This window comes from Oncorhynchus mykiss, chromosome 2 (assembly GCF_013265735.2).
Source record: "Oncorhynchus mykiss isolate Arlee chromosome 2, USDA_OmykA_1.1, whole genome shotgun sequence".
Taxonomy (NCBI): Eukaryota; Metazoa; Chordata; class Actinopteri; order Salmoniformes; family Salmonidae; genus Oncorhynchus; species Oncorhynchus mykiss.
In genome coordinates this window covers 3,526,693-3,550,455 of record NC_048566.1, presented here as the reverse complement: position 1 = coordinate 3,550,455, position 23,763 = coordinate 3,526,693, and the positions used below count along the sequence as shown (strand labels likewise).

The 23,763-nt window shown below is 45.4% G+C and overlaps 1 protein-coding gene across 11 annotated transcripts in view; it reads left to right on the top strand.

Moving 5' to 3' along the window:
• The window catches only part of LOC110512975 (protein MTSS 1), a 136,034-nt gene extending 112,948 nt beyond the window's left edge, over nt 1-23,086 (top strand). For 6 of the 11 annotated variants that reach the window (XM_036935289.1, XM_036935308.1, XM_036935299.1 and 3 more), the window contains 5 exons: nt 8,448-8,549; nt 11,606-11,896; nt 13,223-13,480; nt 16,388-16,553; nt 20,230-23,086. In XM_036935289.1, the coding sequence (XP_036791184.1) occupies nt 8,448-8,549; nt 11,606-11,896; nt 13,223-13,480; nt 16,388-16,553; nt 20,230-20,867 (1,455 nt within the window). In that variant the 3' untranslated portion in view covers nt 20,868-23,086. The remainder of the gene's footprint in view (nt 1-8,447; nt 8,550-11,605; nt 11,897-13,222; nt 13,481-16,387; nt 16,554-20,229) is intronic. The other 5 variants (XM_036935327.1, XM_036935317.1, XM_036935326.1 and 2 more) reach the window with 2 other exon arrangements.
• The last annotated feature ends 677 nt before the right edge of the window (nt 23,087-23,763 follow it).

Sequence of the window (23,763 nt, the reverse complement as noted above, 5' to 3'; positions counted from 1 at the left end):
CTCTACACTACACTACACTACACTACACTACACTACAGTACACTACACTACACTACACTACACTACTCTACACTACACTACACTACAGTACACTACACTACACTACACTACTCTACACTACACTACACTACAGTACACTACATTACAGTACAGTACACTACAGTACACTAAACTACAGTACACTACACTACAGTACACTACACTACAGTAGAGTACACTACACTACAGTACACTAAACTACAGTACACTACAGTACACTACAGTACAGTACACTACACTACACTACAGTACACTACACTACAGTACACTACAGTACAGTGCATTACACTACAGTACACTACATTACAGTACACTACAGTACAGTACATTACACTACAGTACACTACAGTACAGTGCACTACACTACAGTACAGTACAGTACACTACACTACAGTACACTACAGTACAGTGCACTACACTACAGTACACTACACTACATTACAGAACAGTACACTACATTACAGTACACTAGTACAGTACAGTACAGTACAGTACAGTACAGTACACTACAGTACACTACAGTACAGTGCACTACACTACAGTACACTACACTACATTACAGTACACTACACTACATTACAGTACACTACAGTACACTACAGTACAGTACAGTACACTACAGTACACTACAGTACAGTGCACTACACTACAGTACACTACACTACATTACAGTACACTACACTACAGTACACTACACTACACTACATTACAGTACACTACACTACATTACAGTACACTACAGTACACTGCAGTACACTACAGTACAGTACACTACACTATAGTACCAAGTGGTAAGACCCTACTATCTGTACACTGGACTTTTTACCCTGAGATTAAACCTTCATATCTTCTGGAAGTGTATGGACAGTTTAGTTTTCGGCAGTGTCCTGTCCCAGGCTAACTGTATACGTCAACAATACATATATTATGATTGATTGGTCCTCAAGTGACCTTTGACTTCCTTATACATCAAATATGAGAGACACTAGCCATCCCAGGTTGCTAGGATACCCTGCTCCTGAGGAGAGGGGCTTGGGGGAGGTCAGTAACTGGGCTGGCTGTACTACAGACCAGTCCTGTCAGTACCTCAGCTGAACTACCAGAGTCCTGTTGGGAGGTCAGTAACTGGGCTGGCTGTTCTACAGACCAGTCCTGTCAGTACCTCAGCTGAACTACCAGAGTCCTGTTGGGAGGTCAGTAACTGGGCTGGCTGTTCTACAGACCAGTCCTGTCAGTACCTCAGCTGAACTACCAGAGTCCTGTTGGGAGGTCAGTAACTGGGCTGGCTGTACTACAGACCAGTCCTGTCAGTACCTCAGCTGAACTACCAGAGTCCTGTTGGGAGGTCAGTAACTGGGCTGGCTGTTCTACAGACCAGTCCTGTCAGTACCTCAGCTGAACTACCAGAGTCCTGTTGGGAGGTCAGTAACTGGGCTGGCTGTTCTACAGACCAGTCCTGTCAGTACCTCAGCTGAACTACCAGAGTCCTGTTGGGAGGTCAGTAACTGGGCTGGCTGTTCTACAGACCAGTCCTGTCAGTACCTCAGCTGAACTACCAGAGTCCTGTTGGGAGGTCAGTAACTGGGCTGGCTGTTCTACAGACCAGTCCTGTCAGTACCTCAGCTGAACTACCAGAGTCCTGTTGGGAGGTCAGTAACTGGGCTGGCTGTTCTACAGACCAGTCCTGTCAGTACCTCAGCTGAACTACCAGAGTCCTGTTGGGAGGTCAGTAACTGGGCTGGCTGTTCTACAGACCAGTCCTGTCAGTACCTCAGCTGAACTACCAGAGTCCCTGTTGGGAGGTCAGTAACTGGGCTGGCTGTTCTACAGACCAGTCCTGTCAGTACCTCAGCTGAACTACCAGAGTCCTGTTGGGAGGTCAGTAACTGGGCTGGCTGTTCTACAGACCAGTCCTGTCAGTACCTCAGCTGAGAGAGTTCCTCTCTGACTTCCTCTTTGGTAACAGTACATAAGCCTTGATCAAACTATTCTCTTACTAGTTGAAAACTCATCTGTGTGTATGTGGATATGCTTTCTAGATGACTGAGGATATTATACTGCTATTATAGTAGTCATAAAACCTCCTGACATTATGGTCAGGGGAGAGGTTGGTCCAGAAGACTACAGGTTCAGACAAGGTTGACCACATGAGCAGGCCTTGGTGTTCACCCCTGGAGTCTATTGGTCATGATGGGGAGCCCTAACCCTGATCACAAACCATCCTGGCTCAGTCCAAGGTGGCGGCAGGTAGCCTAGTGGTTAGAGTGTCAGTCTATACTGTCAGTCTATAGTAGTAACCGAAAGGTTGCTAGATCGAATCCCTGAGCTGACAAGGTAAAAATCTGTCGTTCTGCCCCTGAACAAGGCAGTTAACCCACTGTCTGTAATTGTAAATAAGAATTTGTTCTTAACTGACTTACCTGGTTAAATAAAGGTTAAATAAAAAGTGGCTTTCAGAGGGTCTAATTAAACCTCAATCCCTCAATGTAGCTCCTCACCCACTCTGCTTTGGGACAACCTTGAATAGAGGCTTGGAACTCAGTTATAGTTGAGGTTCGTTACAACTCCTTACAAGGCCAACTTCCTCTGTTAGGTCACTGTCAGTCTATAGTAGAGTCCCCACCCCCAGGAGAATACTACTCCATAGAAAACCACCAGGAGAATACTACTCTATAGAAAACCCCCAGGAGAATACTACTCTATAGAAAACCACCAGGAGAATACTACTCCATAGAAAACCCCCAGGAGAATACTACTCCATAGAAAACCCCCAGGAGAATACTACTCCATAGAAAACCCCCAGGAGAATACTACTCCATAGAAAACCACCAGGAGAATACTACTCCATAGAAAACCACCAGGAGAATACTACTCCATAGAAAAGCACCAGGAGAATACTACTCCATAGAAAACCACCAGGAGAATACTACTCCATAGAAAACCAGCAGGAGAATACTACTCCATAGAAAACCACCAGGAGAATACTACTCCATAGAAAACCACCAGGAGAATACTACTCCATAGAAAACCCCCAGGAGAATACTACTCCATAGAAAACCCCAGAGGAGAATACTACTCCATAGAAAACCACCAGGAGAATACTACTCCATAGAAAACCACCAGGAGAATACTACTCTATAGAAAACCCCCAGGAGAATACTACTCCATAGAAAACCACCAGGAGAATACTACTCCATAGAAAACCCCCAGGAGAATACTACTCCATAGAAAACCAGCAGGAGAATACTACTCCATAGAAAACCCCCAGGAGAATACTACTCCATAGAAAACCAGCAGGAGAATACTACTCTATAGAAAACCCCCAGGAGAATACTACTCTATAGAAAACCCCCAGGAGAATACTACTCTATAGAAAACCCCCAGGAGAATATTACTCCATAGAAAACCAGCAGGAGAATACTACTCCATAGAAAACCCCCAGGGGAATACTACTCTATAGAAAACCCCCAGGAGAATACTACTCTATAGAAAACCCCCAGGAGAATATTACTCCATAGAAAACCAGCAGGAGAATACTACTCCATAGAAAACCACCAGGAGAATACTACTCCATAGAAAACCCCCAGGAGAATACTACTCCATAGAAAACCCCCAGGAGAATACTACTCCATAGAAAACCCCCAGGGGAATACTACTCCATAGAAAACCCCCAGGAGAATATTACTCCATAGAAAACCCCCAGGAGAATACTACTCCATAGAAAACCCCCAGGAGAATACTACTCCATAGAAAACCCCCAGGAGAATACTACTCCATAGAAAACCCCCAGGAGAATACTACTCCATAGAAAACCAGCAGGAGAATACTACTCCATAGAAAACCCCCAGGAGAATACTACTCCATAGAAAACCACCAGGAGAATACTACTCCATAGAAAACCCCCAGGAGAATACTACTCCATAGAAAACCCCCAGGAGAATACTACTCCATATAAAACCACCAGGAGAATACTACTCCATAGAAAACCACCAGGAGAATACTACTCCATAGAAAACCCCCAGGAGAATACTACTCCATAGAAAACCCCCAGGAGAATACTACTCCATAGAAAACCCCCAGGAGAATACTACTCCATAGAAAACCCCCAGGAGAATACCACTCCATAGAAAACCCCCAGGAGAATACTACTCCATAGAAAACCACCAGGAGAATACTACTCCATAGAAAACCCCCAGGAGAATACTACTCCATAGAAAACCACCAGGAGAATACCACTCCATAGAAAACCCCCAGGAGAATACTACTCCATAGAAAACCACCAGGAGAATACCACTCCATAGAAAACCACCAGGAGAATACTACTCCATAGAAAACCCCCAGGAGAATACTACTCCATAGAAAACCACCAGGAGAATACTACTCCATAGAAAACCACCAGGAGAATACTACTCCATAGAAAACCCCCAGGAGAATACCACTCCATAGAAAACCCCCAGGAGAATACTACTCCATAGAAAACCCCCAGGAGAATACTACTCCATAGAAAACCACCAGGAGAATACTACTCCATAGAAACCCACCAGGAGAATACTACTCCATAGAAAACCACCAGGAGAATACTACTCCATAGAAAACCACCAGGAGAATACTACTCCATAGAAAACCACCAGGAGAATACTACTCCATAGAAAACCACCAGGAGAATACTACTCCATAGAAAACCACCAGGAGAATACTACTCCATAGAAAACCACCAGGAGAATACTACTCCATAGAAAACCCCCAGGAGAATACTACTCCATAGAAAACCACCAGGAGAATACTACTCCATAGAAAACCACCAGGAGAATACTACTCCATAGAAAACCACCAGGAGAATACTACTTCATAGAAAACCCCCAGGAGAATACTACTCCATAGAAAACCCCCAGGAGAATACTACTCCATAGAAAACCCCCAGGAGAATACTACTCCATAGAAAACCCCCAGGAGAATACTACTCCATAGAAAACCAGCAGGAGAATACTACTCCATAGAAAACCACCAGGAGAATATTACTCCATAGAAAACCCCCAGGAGAATACTACTCCATAGAAAACCCCCAGGAGAATACTACTCCATAGAAAACCCCCAGGAGAATACTACTCCATAGAAAACCACCAGGAGAATATTACTCCATAGAAAACCACCAGGAGAATACTACTCCATAGAAAACCACCAGGAGAATACTACTCCATAGAAAACCACAGAGGAGAATACTACTCCATAGAAAACCCCCAGGATAATACTACTCCATAGAAAACCACAGAGGAGAATACTACTCCATAGAAAACCCCCAGGATAATACTACTCCATAGAAAACCCCCAGGAGAATACTACTCCATAGAAAACCCCCAGGAGAATACTACTCCATAGAAAACCCCCAGGAGAATACTACTCCATAGAAAACCCCCAGGAGAATACTACTCCATAGAAAACCCCCAGGAGAATACTACTCCATAGAAAACCACAGAGGAGAATACTACTCCATAGAAAACCACCAGGAGAATACTACTCCATAGAAAACCCCCAGGAGAATACTACTTCATAGAAAACCAGCAGGAGAATACTACTTCATAGAAAACCACCAGGAGAATACTACTCCATAGAAAACCACCAGGAGAATACTACTCCATAGAAAACCACCAGGAGAATACTACTCCATAGAAAACCCCCAGGAGAATACTACTCCATAGAAAACCCCCAGGAGAATACTACTCTATAGAAAACCACCAGGAGAATACTACTCCATAGAAAACCACCAGGAGAATACTACTCCATAGAAAACCACAGAGGAGAATACTACTCCATAGAAAACCACCAGGAGAATACTACTCCATAGAAAACCCCAGAGGAGAATACTACTCCATAGAAAACCACCAGGAGAATACTACTCCATAGAAAACCCCAGAGGAGAATACTACTCCATAGAAAACCACCAGGAGAATACTACTCCATAGAAAACCACAGAGGAGAATACTACTCCATAGAAAACCACCAGGAGAATACTACTCCATAGAAAACCACAGAGGAGAATACTACTCCATAGAAAACCACCAGGAGAATACTACTCCATAGAAAACCACCAGGAGAATACTACTCCATAGAAAACCACCAGGAGAATACTACTCCATAGAAAACCACCAGGAGAATACTACTCTATAGAAAACCCCCAGGAGAATACTACTCCATAGAAAACCCCCAGGAGAATACTACTCCATAGAAAACCCCCAGGAGAATACTACTCTATAGAAAACCCCCAGGAGAATACTACTCTATAGAAAACCCCCAGGAGAATACTACTCCATAGAAAACCACCAGGAGAATACTACTCCATAGAAAACCCCCAGGAGAATACTACTCCATAGAAAACCACCAGGAGAATACTACTCCATAGAAAACCACAGAGGAGAATACTACTCCATAGAAAACCCCCAGGAGAATACTACTCCATAGAAAACCCCCAGGAGAATACTACTCCATAGAAAACCACAGAGGAGAATACTACTCCATAGAAAACCACCAGGAGAATACTACTCCATAGAAAACCCCCAGGAGAATACCACTCCATAGAAAACCACCAGGAGAATACTACTCCATAGAAAACCACCAGGAGAATATAACTCCATAGAAAACCACCAGGAGAATACTACTCCATAGAAAACCACCAGGAGAATACTACTCCATAGAAAACCACCAGGAGAATACTACTCCATAGAAAACCACCAGGAGAATACTACTCCATAGAAAACCACCAGGAGAATACTACTCCATAGAAAACCACCAGGAGAATACTACTCTATAGAAAACCACCAGGAGAATACTACTCTATAGAAAACCCCCAGGAGAATACTACTCCATAGAAAACCACCAGGAGAATACTACTCCATAGAAAACCACCAGGAGAATACTACTCCATAGAAAACCCCCAGGAGAATACTACTCCATAGAAAACCCCCAGGAGAATACTACTCCTGGGCTTTCTGTGTCTGGCTTTAAACTCTTTAACCATGATGCTTAGTACCAGACTGTCTATCTGCTTCTCCCTCTGCTGTCCACAAGGACAGTTAATGCTAAATGATATCTATCCTCTGACTCACCTCTGTTTTGTTTCACTTCAGCTAATTCCCCCGCTGAATCTCGGTGCTAACCTCCCTGCTGGCAGGGAACTGTTGTTTTTAAACGTGCTGATGCAGCTCACCGACTGATTGATGCCTTCTGACGTCTTCCCTGCTGTTCTGTCTTTATGTGCTGGCTACAATACACGCCTTCCTCTCCTTTATGTGTTCTATTCCGGTGTGACTGTCTGTGACTGTCTGTGACTGTCTGTGACTGTCTGTGGCCATGTTTGACTGTCTGTGACTGTCTGTGACTGTCTGTGACTGTCTGTGACCATATGTGACGGTCTGTGACCGAATGTGACAGTCTGTGACTGTGTGTGACGGTCTGTGACTGTGTGTGACGATATTTGACGGTCTGTGACTGTGTGTGACTGTGTGTAACTGTCTGTGACTGTCTGTGACCATATTTGGCGGTCTGTGACTGTCTGTGACTGTGTGTGGCTATGTGTGACTGTCTGTGACTATGTGTGACTGTCTGTGACTGTGTGTGACTGTCTGTGACTATGTGTGACTGTCTGTGACTGTCTGTGACTGTCTGTGACTGTCTGTGACTATGTGTGACTGTCTGTGACTGTCTGTGACTGTGTGTGACTGTCTGTGGCTGTCTGTGACTGTGTGTGACTGTCTGTGACTGTCTGTGACTGTGTGTGACTGTCTGTGACTGCGTGTGACTGCCTGTGACTGCGTGTGACTGTATGTGACTGTGTGTGACTGTCTGTGACTGCGTGTGACTGTCTGTGACTGTCTGTGACTGTGTGTGACTGTGTGTGACTGTGTGTGACTGTCTGTGACTGTCTGTGACTGTCTGTGGCCATGTTTGACTGTCTGTGACTGTCTGTGACTGTCTGTGACTGACTGTGACTGTCTGGCCATGTGTGAATGTCTGTGACTGTCTGTGACGGTCTGTGGCCATGTTTGACTGTCTGTGACTGTGTGTGACTGTCTGTGACTGTCTGTGACGGTCTGTGGCCATGTTTGACTGTCTGTGACTGTGTGTGACTGTCTGTGACTGTCTGTGACTGTCTGTGACCATATTTGACCGTCTGTGACTGTGTGTGACTGTCTGTGACTGTCTGTGACTGTGTGTGACTGTGTGTGACTGTCTGTGACTGTCTGTGACTGTGTGTGACTGTCTGTGACTGCGTGTATGTTCATATCCGTTCATCTTTTAACCCTACCCTGAACTCAAACTCCTCTCTTTTTTTTAACACCAAAACTCTCTGCTCTCGTCTTGTGCTTGTCCTCTGTCGTGTCTGTCTGCCTCCACCCAACCTGCCGTTCCTCCAGCCTTGCTCCAGCTCTGGCTCGTCTGAGGCCTCTGACACCTGCCAGTCAGTCAGTGAGTGCAGCTCTCCCACCTCAGGAGGGCCTCTGGCTGCAGTTGACAAGGTGAAATACTCCTTACCCCTCGTCCCCTCTCATGATAGATACCCTACCCCTCGTCCCCTCTCATGATAGATACCCTACCCCTCGTCCCCTCACATGATAGATACCCTACCCCTCGTCCCCTCTCATGATAGATACCCTACCCCTCGTCCCCTCTCATGATAGATACCCTACCCCTCGTCCCCTCTCATGATAGATACCCTACCCCTCGTCCCCTCTCATGATAGATACCCTACCCCTCGTCCCCTCTCATGATAGATACCCTACCCCTTGTCCCCTCTCATGATAGATACCCTACCCCTCGTCCCCTCTCATGATAGATACCCTACCCCTCGTCCCCTCTCATGATAGATACCCTACCCCTCGTCCCCTCTCATGATAGATACCCTACCCCTCGTCCCCCCTCATGATAGATACCCTACCCCTCGTCTCCTCTCATGATATATACCCTACCCCTCGTCTCCTCTCATGATAGATACCCTACCCCTCGTCCCCTCTCATGATAGATACCCTACCCCTCGTCTCCTCTCATGATAGATACCCTACCCCTCGTCCCCTCTCATGATAGATACCCTACCCCTCGTCCCCTCTCATGATAGATACCCTACCCCTCGTCCCCCCTCATGATAGATACCCTACCCCTCGTCTCCTCTCATGATATATACCCTACCCCTCGTCTCCTCTCATGATAGATACCCTACCCCTCGTCCCCTCTCATGATAGATACCCTACCCCTTGTCCCCTCTCATGATAGATACCCTACCCCTCGTCCCCTCTCATGATAGATACCCTACCCCTCGTCCCCTCTCATGATAGATACCCTACCCCTCGTCCCCTCTCATGATAGATACCCTACCCCTCGTCCCCTCTCATGATAGATACCCTACCCCTCGTCTCCTTGCTGTGGGCCTTATTCTAGATTCTCCTCACAGGAACCATCGTGTTCACCTTCTCCACACCCCTCTACCCCATCCAGGTGTTCCACCCACAGCTTCCTTTAACCTGTCTCTGATCGCTGCTGTTTCGTATCCAGTCTCATGGGTCGTCATGGTCGTTCACATACATTTCAGAATTCAGAACCGCGGTCCGGTTTGTCAATCAGGCAGGATTCAGAACCGCGGTCCGGTTTGTCAATCAGGCAGGATTCAGAACCGCGGTCCGGTTTGTCAATCAGGCAGGATTCAGAACCGCGGTCCGGTTTGTCAATCAGGCAGGATTCAGAACCGCGGTCCGGTTTGTCAATCAGGCAGGATTCAGAACCGCGGTCCGGTTTGTCAATCAGGCAGGATTCATTTTCTTAGTTTACTCCTTTTGTTTATTTGTTCTTCCGAAATGTTGACTTATTTGTGTTTCATTCATCAACTTTTATCTTGTGTTTCTGATTGTGTTGTTTTATTATCCTGACCCTATTGTGTTGGTTTATTATCCTGACCCTATTGTGTTGGTTTATTATCCTGACCCTATTGTGTTGGTTTATTATCCTGACCCTATTGTGTTGTTTTATTATCCTGACCCTATTGTGTTGTTTTATTATCCTGACCCTATTGTGTTGGTTTATTATCCTGACCCTATTGTGTTGGTTTATTATCCTGACCCTATTGTGTTGTTTTATTATCCTGACCCTATTGTGTTGGTTTATTATCCTGACCCTATTGTGTTGTTTTATTATCCTGACCCTATTGTGTTGTTTTATTATCCTGACCCTATTGTGTCTGTTTATTATCCTGACCCTATTGTGTTGGTTTATTATCCTGACTCTATTGTCCTGACCCTATTGTGTTGGTTTATTATCCTGACCCTATTGTGTTGGTTTATTATCCTGACCCTATTGTGTTGGTTTATTATCCTGACCCTATTGTGTTGGTTTATTATCCTGACCCTATTGTGTTGTTTTATTATCTTGACCCTATTGTGTTGTTTTATTATCCTGACCCTATTGTGTCGGTTTATTATCCTGACCCTATTGTGTTGTTTTATTATCCTGACCCTATTGTGTTGGTTTATTATCCTGACCCTATTGTGTTGTTTTATTATCCTGACCCTATTGTGTCGGTTTATTATCCTGACCCTATTGTGTTGTTTTATTATCCTGACCCTATTGTGTTGGTTTATTATCCTGACCCTATTGTGTTGTTTTATTATCCTGACCCTATTGTGTCGGTTTATTATCCTGACCCTATTGTGTTGTTTTATTATCCTGACCCTATTGTGTTGTTTTATTATCCTGACCCTATTGTCCTGACCCTATTGTGTCGGTTTATTATCCTGGCCCTATTGTGTTGTTTTATTATCCTGACCCTATTGTGTCGGTTTATTATCCTGACCCTATTGTGTTGTTTTATTATCCTGACCCTATTGTGTCTGTTTATTATCCTGACCCTATTGTGTTGGTTTATTGTCCTGACCCTATTGTGTTGGTTTATTATCCTGGCCCTATTGTGTTGTTTTATTATCCTGACCCTATTGTGTTGGTTTATTATCCTGACCCTATTGTGTTGTTTTATTATCCTGACTCTATTGTCCTGACCCTATTGTGTTGGTTTATTATCCTGACTCTATTGTCCTGACCCTATTGTGTTGTTTTATTATCCTGACCCTATTGTGTTGTTTTATTATCCTGACTCTATTGTCCTGACCCTATTGTGTTGGTTTATTATCCTGACTCTATTGTCCTGACCCTATTGTGTTGTTTTATTATCCTGACCCTATTGTGTTGGTTTATTATCCTGACCCTATTGTGTTGTTTTATTATCCTGACCCTATTGTGTTGGTTTATTATCCTGACCCTATTGTGTTGGTTTATTATCCTGACCCTATTGTGTTGGTTTATTATCCTGACCCTATTGTGTTGGTTTATTATCCTGACCCTATTGTGTTGTTGTATTATCCTGACCCTATTGTGTTGTTTTATTATCCTGACCCTATTATCCTGACCCTATTGTGTTGGTTTTTTATAATTTGACAAATTTCTCAAATTTTGTGTTTTTATGTTTGTTTGTTTGTTTGTTTGTTTGTTTGTTTGTTTGTTTGTGTCATTCCGTTCCCCTGCTCATGCTCAGTTGTCTAACGGGTATGACCACTACGGGGATCACCATCATTCAGACTCTTCATACCTGATGGGAGGGGGCTCAGGCCTGGGGGGGTCCTACCTGATGGGAGGGGGCTCAGGCCTGGTGGGTTCCTACCCCCTCTTCCCTCCCTCCTCCCATTCCACCTCCATCACCTCCTCCTCCTCCTCCTGTCCGTCCCAGTCGTGGTCCAGGCCGGGCTCGGCCCTGCTACCTGACTACCCTCATTACTGCACCCTGGGGCCTAACATGGTCCCCACCTCTAAAGTCCCCAGCTGGAAGGTTTGTTTATTGGTTCAGTCCTCCTCCTCATCATGTCCTGACTCCTTGTGTTCCTGAAACATCAACATCCTGTCATTACGTAGGACCCTCTGAATTACTATGACATTATGATTATGTTACAGTCAGATTGAAAAAGGACTGTGGGACGATATACTGCATCGTCTTCTACACGTTTCATTGGTAGATTTCAGATGTGTTCCTGCAGAAGATGTATTTGAAGATGGTGATAATAGTTCAGAATCCCCGGCTGACAGGATCTTCAGAGGCCCATGATTAAAGAGCACAGCTAGGGATACCAAGCTCTGTGTGGAGGAGGTGAACTCAGCTATGTATCTGTATCCTGTAGGACTGGGTAGAGGAGGTGAACTCAGCTATGTATCTGTATCCTGTAGGACTGGGTAGAGGAGGTGAACTCAGCTATGTATCTGTATCCTGTAGGACTGGGTAGAGGAGGTGAAGTCAGCTATATTTCTGTATCCTGTAGGACTGGGTAGAGGAGGTGAACTCTGCTATATTTCTGTATACTGTAGGACTGGGTAGAGGAGGTAAACTCAGCTATATTTCTGTATCCTGTAGGACTAGGTAGAGGAGGTGAACTCAGCTATATTTCTGTATCCTGTAGGACTGGGCAGAGGAGGTGAACTCAGCTATATTTCTGTATCATGTAGGACTAGGTAGAGGAGGTGAACTCAGCTATATTTCTGTATCCTGTAGGACTGGGTAGAGGAGGTGAACTCAGCTATGTATCTGTATCATGTAGGACTGGGCAGAGGAGGTGAACTCAGCTATATTTCTGTATCATGTAGGACTAGGTAGAGGAGGTGAACTCAGCTATATTTCTGTATCCTGTAGGACTGGGTAGAGGAGGTGAACTCAGCTATATTTCTGTATCCTTTAGGACTGGGTAGAGGAGGTGAACTCAGCTATATTTCTGTATCCTTTAGGACTGGGTATAGGAGGTGAACTCAGCTATATTTCTGTATCCTGTAGGACTGGGTAGAGGAGGTGAACTCAGCTATATTTCTGTATCCTGTAGGACTGGGTAGAGGAGGTGAACTCAGCTTAGGACTGGGTAGAGGAGGTGAACTCAGCTATGTATCTGTATCCTGTAGGACTGGGTAGAGGAGGTGAACTCAGCTATATTTCTGTATCCTGTAGGACTGGGTAGAGGAGGTGAACTCAGCTTAGGACTGGGTAGAGGAGGTGAACTCAGCTATGTATCTGTATCCTGTAGGACTGGGTAGAGGAGGTGAACTCAGCTATATTTCTGTATCCTGTAGGACTGGGTAGAGGAGGTGAACTCAGCTATATTTCTGTATCCTGTAGGACTGGGCTAAACCAGGACCCTATGACCAGCCCATGGTGAACACCCTTAGAAGGAGGAAGGACAAGGATCCTGTACCAGCAGACACCAGCTATGCCCCACTACCACTGCCTGCTGGTGTCATCCCAGCACCTGGGGGCAGGAGTCTACCACTGCCTGCTGGTGTCATCCCAGCACCTGGGGGCAGGAGTCTACCACTGCCTGCTGGAGTCATCCCAGCACCAGGGAGCAGGAGTCAAGCATTACCTCCACCACCCAAGGTCAGCTGGACACATGCTTTAACCTGTCTAGGACTGGGAGTTCCGCTAGTGGAACCCCTCGCCAACAGCCAATGAAATTGCAGGGCGCCAAATACAAATCATCAGAAATCTCATACATCAAATTTCTCAAACATACAAGTATTAGGCACCATTTTAAAGATAGAATTCTCGTTAATCCAGCCACGTGTCTGATTTCAAAAATGCTATACAGCGAAAGCTCCACAAACGATCATGTTAGGGTTAGGTCACCACCAACTCACAGAAAAGGAGTCACAAAAAGCACAATTAGAGATAAAATGAATCACTAACCTTTTATGACCTTCATCAGATGACACTCATAGGACTTCATGTTACACTATACATGTATGTTTTGTTCGGTAAAAATCGTATTTTACATTGGCGTGTTATGTTCAGTAGTTCCAAAACATGCAGTGATATTGCAGAGAGCCACATGAATTCACAGAAATACTCATTATAAATGTTGATGAAAATTCAAGTGTTATGCATGGAACTTTGGATTACACTTCTCCTTAATGCAACCGCTGTGTCAGATTTCAAAAAAACTTTACGGAAAAAGCACAATCTGAGAACGGCGCTCAGAGCCCAAAGCAGCCAGAGCAATATCTGCCATGTTGGGTAGTCAACATTAGTCATAAATAACATTATAAATATTCACTTACCTTTGATGATCTTCATCAGAATGCATTCCCATGAATCGCAGTTCCACAATAAATGCTTGTTTTGTTCGATAATGTCCATCATTTATGTCCAAATAGCTTCTTTTGTTAGGGCGTTTGGTAAACAAATCCAAAAGCGCGTTTTGGTCCAGTCGGACGAAAAGTTCAAAAAGTTATATTATAGGTCGAAGAAACTTGTCAAACCAAGAAAATAATCAATCTTTAGGATGTTTTTATCATAAATGTTCAATAATGTTCCAACCGGAGAATTTGTTCCATTGCTTTTCTGTAGAAAAGCAATGGAACGAGAGATACCTCTCGTGAAATGCGCGTGAATGAGAACGAGGCTGCTGACAGACCCCTTAGTCAAACAGCTCTCATCTGACCCCCCTTCACAGGAGCAGCCTGAAACAACATTCTAAAGACAGTTGACATCTAGTGGAAGCCTTAGGAAGTGAAAAATAACCCATTTCCCACTGCGAATTTGATAGGGGCTGAGTTCAAAAACTACTTCCTGTTTGGATTTTTTCTCAGGTTTTTGCCTGTCATATGAGTTATGTTATACTCACAGACATCATTCAAACAGTTTTAGAAACTTCAGAGTGTTTTCTATCCAATACTAATAATAATATGCATATATTAGAATCTGGGACTGAGTAGGAGGCAGTTCACTCTGGGCACACTATTCACCCAAAAGTGAAAATGCTGCCCCCTATCCCAGAGAAGTTAATCTATATTTTATACCATTATCTGAAGCAAGTCACACAATTTTTCTTGAAATGTCTAGTTTGTGTGTGTGTGTGTCTGTGTGTGTGTGTGTGGGGGGGGGGGGACACATCTGTCCATTGTGTGATTAAATGTCTGTGATATATTTCAGTAATAAGGCACCATGGGGGTTTGTGGTATATGGCCACTCCACCACAGCTACACTCTGTTCTTAAGCACGACGCAACGCGGAGTGCCTGGACACAGCCCTTAGCCCGTGGTATATTGGCCATACACCACAAACCCCAGAGGTACCTTATTGCTATTATAAACTGGTTACCAACGTAATTAGAGCAGGAAAAACAAACGTTTTGTCATACCCGTGGTATACGTTCTAATATACCACAGCTGTCAGCCAGTCAGCATTCAGGGTTCAAACCAACCAGTTTATAATTAAGCAATAAGGCCAGAAGAGGTGGCCAATATACCACAGCTGTCAGCCAGTCAGCATTCAGGGTTCAAACCAACCAGTTTATAATTAAGCAATAAGGCCAGAAGAGGTGGCCAATATACCACGGCTGTCAGCCAGTCAGCATTCAGGGTTCAAACCAACCAGTTTATAATTAAGCAATAAGGCCAGAAGAGGTGGCCAATATACCACAGCTGTCAGCCAGTCAGCATTCAGGGTTCAAACCAACCAGTTTATAATTAAGCAATAAGGCCAGAAGAGGTGGCCAATATACCACTGCTGTCAGCCAGTCAGCATTCAGGGTTCAAACCAACCAGTTTATAATTAAGCAATAAGGCCAGAAGAGGTGGCCAATATACCACAGCTGTCAGCCAGTCAGCATTCAGGGTTCAAACCAACCAGTTTATAATTAAGCAATAAGGCCAGAAGAGGTGGCCAATATACCACTGCTGTCAGCCAGTCAGCATTCAGGGTTCAAACCAACCAGTTTATAATTAAGCAATAAGGCCAGAAGAGGTGGCCAATATACCACAGCTGTCAGCCAGTCAGCATTCAGGGTTCAAACCAACCAGTTTATAATTAAGCAGTAAGGTCCGAGGAGGTGGCCAATATACCACAGCTGTCAGCCAGTCAGCATTCAGGGTTCAAACCAACCAGTTTATAATTAAGCAATAAGGTCCGAGGAGGTGGCCAATATACCACAGCTGTCAGCCAGTCAGCATTCAGGGTTCAAACCAACCAGTTTATAATTAAGCAATAAGGTCCGAGGAGGTGGCCAATATAACACAGCAAAGGGCTGCTCTTAGGCACAATGATTATAAACTGGTTGCCAACGTAATTAGAGCAGTAAAACTAAATGTTTTGTCATACCCGTGGTATACGGTCTGATATACCACGGCCTTCAGCCAATCAGAATTCAGGGCTCAAACCATCCAGTTTATATCGATTGATTTATCTTCATGCTGCTCAAAGAAGGATTACGTTTTCTAACCCAAGGTGTGTGTGTGTGTGTGTGTCTGTGTCTGTGTCTGTCTGTCTGTGTCTGTCTGTCTCCAGGTGTGTGAGATGGAGGCCCATGAGGAGCTGGCTCTGGCCCTGTCCAGAGGTCTACAGCTGGACTCACACACACAGCGTTCCAGTAGGGACTCTCTACACTGTTCTAGTGGCTACAGTACCCAGAGTACCACCCCGTGCTGTTCAGAGGACACCATACCTTCACAAGGTTAACACACACACACACAAACACACAAACACACTGAGAAAATATGCAAAGGCGTGCATGACTTGTGGCACCATATCCTTCTGTGTAAATACAGTGCCTTGCGAAAGTATTCGGCCCCCTTGAACTTTGCGACCTTTTGCCCCATTTCAGGCTTCAAACATAAAGATATAAAATTGTATTTTTTTGTGAAGAATCAACAACAAGTGGGACACAATCATGAAGTGGAACGACATTTATTGGATATTTCAAACTTTTTTAACAAATCAAAAACTGAAAAATTGGGCGTGCAAAATTATTCAGCCCCCTTAAGTTAATACTTTGTAGCGCCACCTTTTGCTGCGATTACAGCTGTAAGTCGCTTGGGGTATGTCTCTATCAGTTTTGCACATCGAGAGACTGACATTTTTTCCCATTCCTCCTTGCAAAACAGCTCAAGCTCAGTGAGGTTGGATGGAGAGCATTTGTGAACAGCAGTTTTCAGTTCTTTCCACAGATTCTCGATTGGATTCAGGTCTGGACTTTGACTTGGCCATTCTAACACCTGGATATGTTTATTTTTGAACCATTCCATTGTAGATTTTGCTTTATGTTTTGGATCATTGTCTTGTTGGAAGACAAATCTCCGTCCCAGTCTCAGGTCTTTTGCAGACTCCATCAGGTTTTCTTCCAGAATGGTCCTGTATTTGGCTCCATCCATCTTCCCATCAATTTTGACCATCTTCCCTGTCCCTGCTGAAGAAAAGCAGGCCCAAACCATGATGCTGCCACCACCATGTTTGACAGTGGGGATGGTGTGTTCAGCTGTGTTGCTTTTACGCCAAACATAACGTTTTGCATTGTTGCCAAAAAGTTCAATTTTGGTTTCATCTGACCAGAGCACCTTCTTCCACATGTTTGGTGTGTCTCCCAGGTGGCTTGTGGCAAACTTTAAACTACACTTTTTAAGGATATCTTTAAGAAATGGCTTTCTTCTTGCCACTCTTCCATAAAGGCCAGATTTGTGCAATATACGACCGATTGTTGTCCTATGGACAGAGTCTCCCACCTCAGCTGTAGATCTCTGCAGTTCATCCAGAGTGATCATGGGCCTCTTGGCTGCATCTCTGATTAGTCTTCTCCTTGTATGAGCTGAAAGTTTAGAGGGACGGCCAGGTCTTGGTAGATTTGCAGTGGTCTGATACTCCTTCCATTTCAATATTATTGCTTGCACAGTGCTCCTTGGGATGTTTAAAGCTTGGGAAATATTTTTGTATCCAATTCAGGCTTTAAACTTCTTCACAACAGTATCTCGGACCTGCCTGGTGTGTTCCTTGTTCTTCATGATGCTCTCTGCGCTTTTAACGGACCTCTGAGACTATCACAGTGCAGGTGCATTTATACGGAGACTTGATTACACACAGGTGGATTGTATTTATCATCATTAGTCATTTAGGTCAACATTGGATCATTCAGAGATCCTCACTGAACTTCTGGAGAGAGTTTGCTGCACTGAAAGTAAAGGGGCTGAATAATTTTGCACGCCCAATTTTTCAGTTTTCGATTTGTTAAAATAGTTTGAAATATCCAATAAATGTCATTCCACTTCATGATTGTGTCCCACTTGTTGTTGATTCTTCACAAACAAATACAGTTTTATATCTTTATGTTTGAAGCCTGAAATGTGGCAAAAGGTTGCAAAGTTCAAGGGGGCCGAATACTTTCGCAAGGCACTGTATGTCAAGCATTCTAACTGATGTTGTCTCTATACCAGGTACGTGTCTGGTAGAAATAGGATACAGGTACACTAAATGCCCAAAGGTATGTGGACATCTGCTCGTTGAACAATCTCATTCCAAAATCATGGGCATTAATATGGAGTTGGTCCCCCCCCTTTGCTGCTATAACAGCCTCCACTCTTCTGGGAAGGCTTTCCACTAGATGTTGGAACATTGCTGCTATAACAGCCTCCACTCTCCTGGGAAGGGTTTCCACTAGATGTTGGAACATTGCTGCTATACCAGCCTCCACTCTTCTGGGAAGGCTTTCTACTAGATGTTGGAACATTGCTGCGGGGACTTGCTTCCATTCAGCCACAAGAGCATTAGTGAAGTTGGGCGGTTAGGCCTCCTGGCTCGCAGTCTGCGTTCCAATTCATCCCAAAGGTGATCGATGGGGTTGAGGTCAGGGCTCTGTGCAGGCCAGTCAAGTTCTTCCACACCGATCTCGACAAGCCATTTCTGTATGGACCTCGCTTTGTGCACGCGGGCATTGTCATGCTGAAACAGGAAAAGGTCTTCCCCAAACTGTTGCCTCAAAGTTGGAAGCACAGAATCGTCTAGAATGTCATTGTATGCTGTAGTGTTAACATTTCCCTTCACTGGAACTAAGGGGCCTAGCCCGAAACATGAAAAACAGCCCTAGTAACCAGGAGTCTAGAAGTAATACTGTACCACTCTGGAGACCATAGTAACCAGGAGTCTAGTAGTAATACTGTACCACTCTGGAGACCATAGTAACCAGGAGTCTAGTGTAATACTGTACCACACTGGAGACCATAGTAACCAGGAGTCTAGTAGTAATACTGTACCACTCTGGAGACCATAGTAACCAGGAGTCTAGTAGTAATACTGTACCACTCTGGAGACCATAGTAACCAGGAGTCTAGAAGTAATACTGTACCACTCTGGAAACCATAGTAACCAGGAGTCTAGTAGTAATACTGTACTACTCTGGAGACCATAGTAACCAGGAGTCTAGTAGTAATACTGTACCACTCTGGAAACCATAGTAACCAGGAGTCTAGTAGTAATACTGTACCACTCTGGAAACCATAGTAACCAGGAGTCTAGTAGTAATACTGTACCACTCTGGAGACCATAGTAACTAGGAGTCTAGTAGTAATACTGTACCACTCTGGAAACCATAGTAACCAGGAGTCTAGTAGTAATACTGTACCACTCTGGAGGCCCATAAAAGGACATTTTTAAAGAAAAAAACATATTATTCAATATTTTTAAGGTAGACTTATTGTGCCGTTTTGTTTTTGCCTTAATTAGTTTGGACCCCAGGAAGAGTAGCTGCTGTCTTGACAGGAACTAATGGGGATCCATAATAAACCCCAGGAAGAGTAGCTGCTGCCTTGGCAGGAACTAATGGGAATCCATAATACACCCCAGGAAGAGTAGCTGCTGCCTTGGTAGGAACTAATGGGGATCCATAATAAACCCCAGGAAGAGTAGCTGCTGTCTTGACAGGAACTAATGGGGATCCATAATAAACCCCAGGAAGAGTAGCTGCTGCTTTGGCAGGAACTAATGGGGATCCATAATAAACCCCCAGGAAGAGTAGCTGCTGTCTTGGGAGGAACTAATGGGGATCCATAATAAACCCCAGGAAGAATAGCTGCTGTCTTGGGAGGAACTAATGGGGATCCATAATAAACGCCAGGAAGAGTAGCTGCTGTCTTGACAGGAACTAATGGGGATCCATAATAAACCCCCAGGAAGAGTAGCTGCTGTCTTGGGAGGAACTAATGGGGATCCATAATAAACCCCAGGAAGAATAGCTGCTGTCTTGGGAGGAACTAATGGGGATCCATAATAAACGCCAGGAAGAGTAGCTGCTGTCTTGACAGGAACTAATGGGGATCCATAATAAACCCTTTCTCTCTCTCTCTCTCCCTCTCTGTTTATTCCAGTGTCAGACTATGACTATTTCTCCATGGGAGGGGACCAGGAGGTTGACCAGCAGGAGTTTGACAAGTCATCCACCATCCCCCGTAACAGTGACATCAGCCAGTCCTACCGTAGGATGTTCCAGTCCAAGAGACCAGCCTCCACCGCCGGCCTACCTTCTACGGCTGGCTCCGTCATCATGACCCCAGGGGTCGCCACCATCCGCCGCACGCCCTCCACCAAGCCCTCGGCTCGCCGCGGGACCACCGGCCCCATCCCCATCCGGACCCCCGTCATCCCAGTCAAGATCCCCACCGTGCCTGGCCTAGTTGGGGGAGGATTCCCTGGGGGGCTGGGGATTCCTGGAGGACCAGGAGTAGGGCTGGAGGAACCAGAGGAGGCCCAGAGCCCTGAGTCTCCAGCCCAGGGAGAGGAGGGGGAGCTGGGTGTACTTCCCCTGGCGTTCTGGAGTGGTCAAGCAACCACAAACCCTCCCTTGGCCCCCCACCAGCCTAGGGTCCAGTGTCAGGGCGAGGGGGGGTCCCTGGAGGAGGGGGAGGTTCTGGATGGTCAGGGGGGAAACATGCTGCTGGTTATCCAGAGAGGGGTCAAGCTGAAGAGGACCAATACCAACGATCGCTCAGCACCGCGCATCGTATAAGAGGAGAGCCACCGTGGCACCATGCAGCATCAGAGGAGGGTATCCTACCTAGCTGTACCTAGCTAGCCTACCACCTGCCCATTGACAGGACAGACAGGACACAGCTCATGTCCACTGCGCTAAGGGGGGTCTCCTGTATACTACTTACCGTCCAGCGGCCTCACTGACAGACAGGACACAGCTCATGTCCACTGTGCAAAGGGGGGATCTCCTGTATACTACTTACTGTCCAGCGGCCTCACTGACAGACGGGACAGAACAGAACTCAGCTCATGTCCATTCCATGTGATGCTGTGTGTGGTGACAGACAGAGCTCTGCTCGTCGTCTCAGACGGTGCAGAAGGTGGTCTCTTGGACAGACAGTGGAGCAGCTCAGAGTTGTGTTAATTATGTTCTCTCTTAGTTCTGAATGTGTAAATAATTATGCATGGTATTTTCTCTTTGTTGCTTCCTGGGGCCCAGTTCTGTTGACTCTAGTCCTCCCACCCCCATTCCTCCCCTCCTCAGTTCTGTTGACTCTAGTCCTCCCCACCTCAGTTCTGTTGACTCTAGTCCTCCCTCCTCAGTTCTGTTGACTCTAGTCCTCCCCTCCTCAGTTCTGTTGACTCTAGTCCTCACCTCTTCAGTTCTGTTGACTCTAGTCCTCCCACCCTCATTCCTCCCCTCCTCAGTTCTGTTGACTCTAGTCCTCCCCACCTCAGTTCTGTTGACTCTAGTCCTCCCACCTCAGTTCTGTTGACTCTAGTCCTCCCACCTCAGTTCTGTTGACTCTAGTCCTCACCTCTTCAGTTCTGTTGACTCTAGTCCTCCCACCTCAGTTCTGTTGACTCTAGTCCTCCCACCCCCATTCCTCCCCACCTCAGTTCTGTTGACTCTAGTCCTCCCACCCTCATTCCTCCCCACCTCAGTTCTGTTGACTCTAGTCCTCCCACCTCAGTTCTGTTGACTCTAGTCCTCCCACCCTCATTCCTCCCCTCCTCAGTTCTGTTGACTCTAGTCCTCCCCACCTCAGTTCTGTTGACTCTAGTCCTCCCACCCCCATTCCTCCCCACCTCAGTTCTGTTGACTCTAGTCCTCCCACCCTCATTCCTCCCCACCTCAGTTCTGTTGACTCTAGTCCTCCCACCTCAGTTCTGTTGACTCTAGTCCTCCCACCCTCATTCCTCCCCTCCTCAGTTCTGTTGACTCTAGTCCTCCCACCTCAGTTCTGTTGACTCTAGTCCTCCCCTCTTCAGTTCTGTTGACTCTAGTCCTCCCACCTCAGTTCTGTTGACTCTAGTCTTCCCCACCTCAGTTCTGTTGACTCTAGTCCTCCCCTCCTCAGTTCTGTTGACTCTAGTCCTCCCCTCCTCAGTTCTGTTGACTCTAGTCCTCCCCTCCTCAGTTCTGTTGACTCTAGTCCTCCCCTCTTCAGTTCTGTTGACTCTAGTCCTCCCACCCTCATTCCTCCCCTCTTCAGTTCTGTTGACTCTAGTCCTCCCCACCTAAGTTCTGTTGACTCTAGTCCTCCCACCTCAGTTCTGTTGACTCTAGTCCTCCCACCTCAGTTCTGTTGACTCTAGTCCTCCCACCTCAGTTCTGTTGACTCTAGTCCTCCCCTCTTCAGTTCTGTTGACTCTAGTCCTCCCACCCTCATTCCTCCCCTCCTCAGTTCTGTTGACTCTAGTCTTCCCCACCTCAGTTCTGTTGACTCTAGTCCTCCCACCCTCATTCCTCCCCTCCTCAGTTCTGTTGACTCTAGTCCTCCCACCCTCATTCCTCCCCTCCTCAGTTCTGTTGGCTCTAGTCCTCCCACCCTCATTCCTCCCCTCCTCCTCAGTTCCAAGATGCCAAATTATTTGAAGCTATTGAAAGAAGTGTTTTAGATTTATTGTGAAGATTGTGGCATCTTAGTGACACAACTATCAGGGGCCCCAAGCTGTTTGGTACGTAAACCGATTTCATGTTTCAACTTCATATTTTCAGATCTACAATCCACAATAGCTGTTGTAGGAGGTTTTATGTTATGCTCAGTATTTCAACTGTTTTTAATAGCATGTGTTTTGCCAGTTAATCAGTCATCTCTTGGTAACAACTTACTTTCACATTACGCTGTACATTTCCACGTTTCAAATGTGTGTCATGAGGGACCTGATGAACCTGTCATTATTCACCAATACAGACAATAACACTAATGTCACGGGATTCTTCTGTTGAAGGAGAGGCGGACCAAAACGCAACGTGGTTATTGTGATACATCTTTAATGAAGATGAAAATAGAACAATATACAAAAACAAGAAACGTGAAGAACCAAAAACAGCCCCATCTGGTGTAACAAACACAAAGACAGCCCCATCTGGTGTAACAAACACAAAGACAGCCCCATCTGGTGTAACAAACACAAAGACAGCCCCATCTGGTGTAACAAACACAAAGACAGCCCCATCTGGTGTAACAAACACAAAGACAGCCCCATCTGGTGTAACAAACACAAAGACAGCCCCATCTGGTGTAACAAACACAAAGACAGCCCCATCTGGTGTAACAAACACAAAGACAGCCCCATCTGGTGTAACAAACACAAAGACAGCCCCATCTGGTGTAACAAACACAAAGACAGCCCCATCTGGTGTAACAAACACAAAGACAGCCCCATCTGGTGTAACAAACACAAAGACAGGAACAATCACCCACAAAACCCAACACAAAACAGGCTACCTAAATATGGCTCCCAATCAGAGACAATGACTAACACCTGCCTCTGATTGAGAACCATATCAGGCCAAACATAGAAATAGACAAATCAGACACACAACATAGAATGCCCACTCAGATCACACCCTGACCAAACAAAACATAGAAACAGACAAACTAGACATCCAACATAGAATGCCCACTCAGATCACACCCTGACCA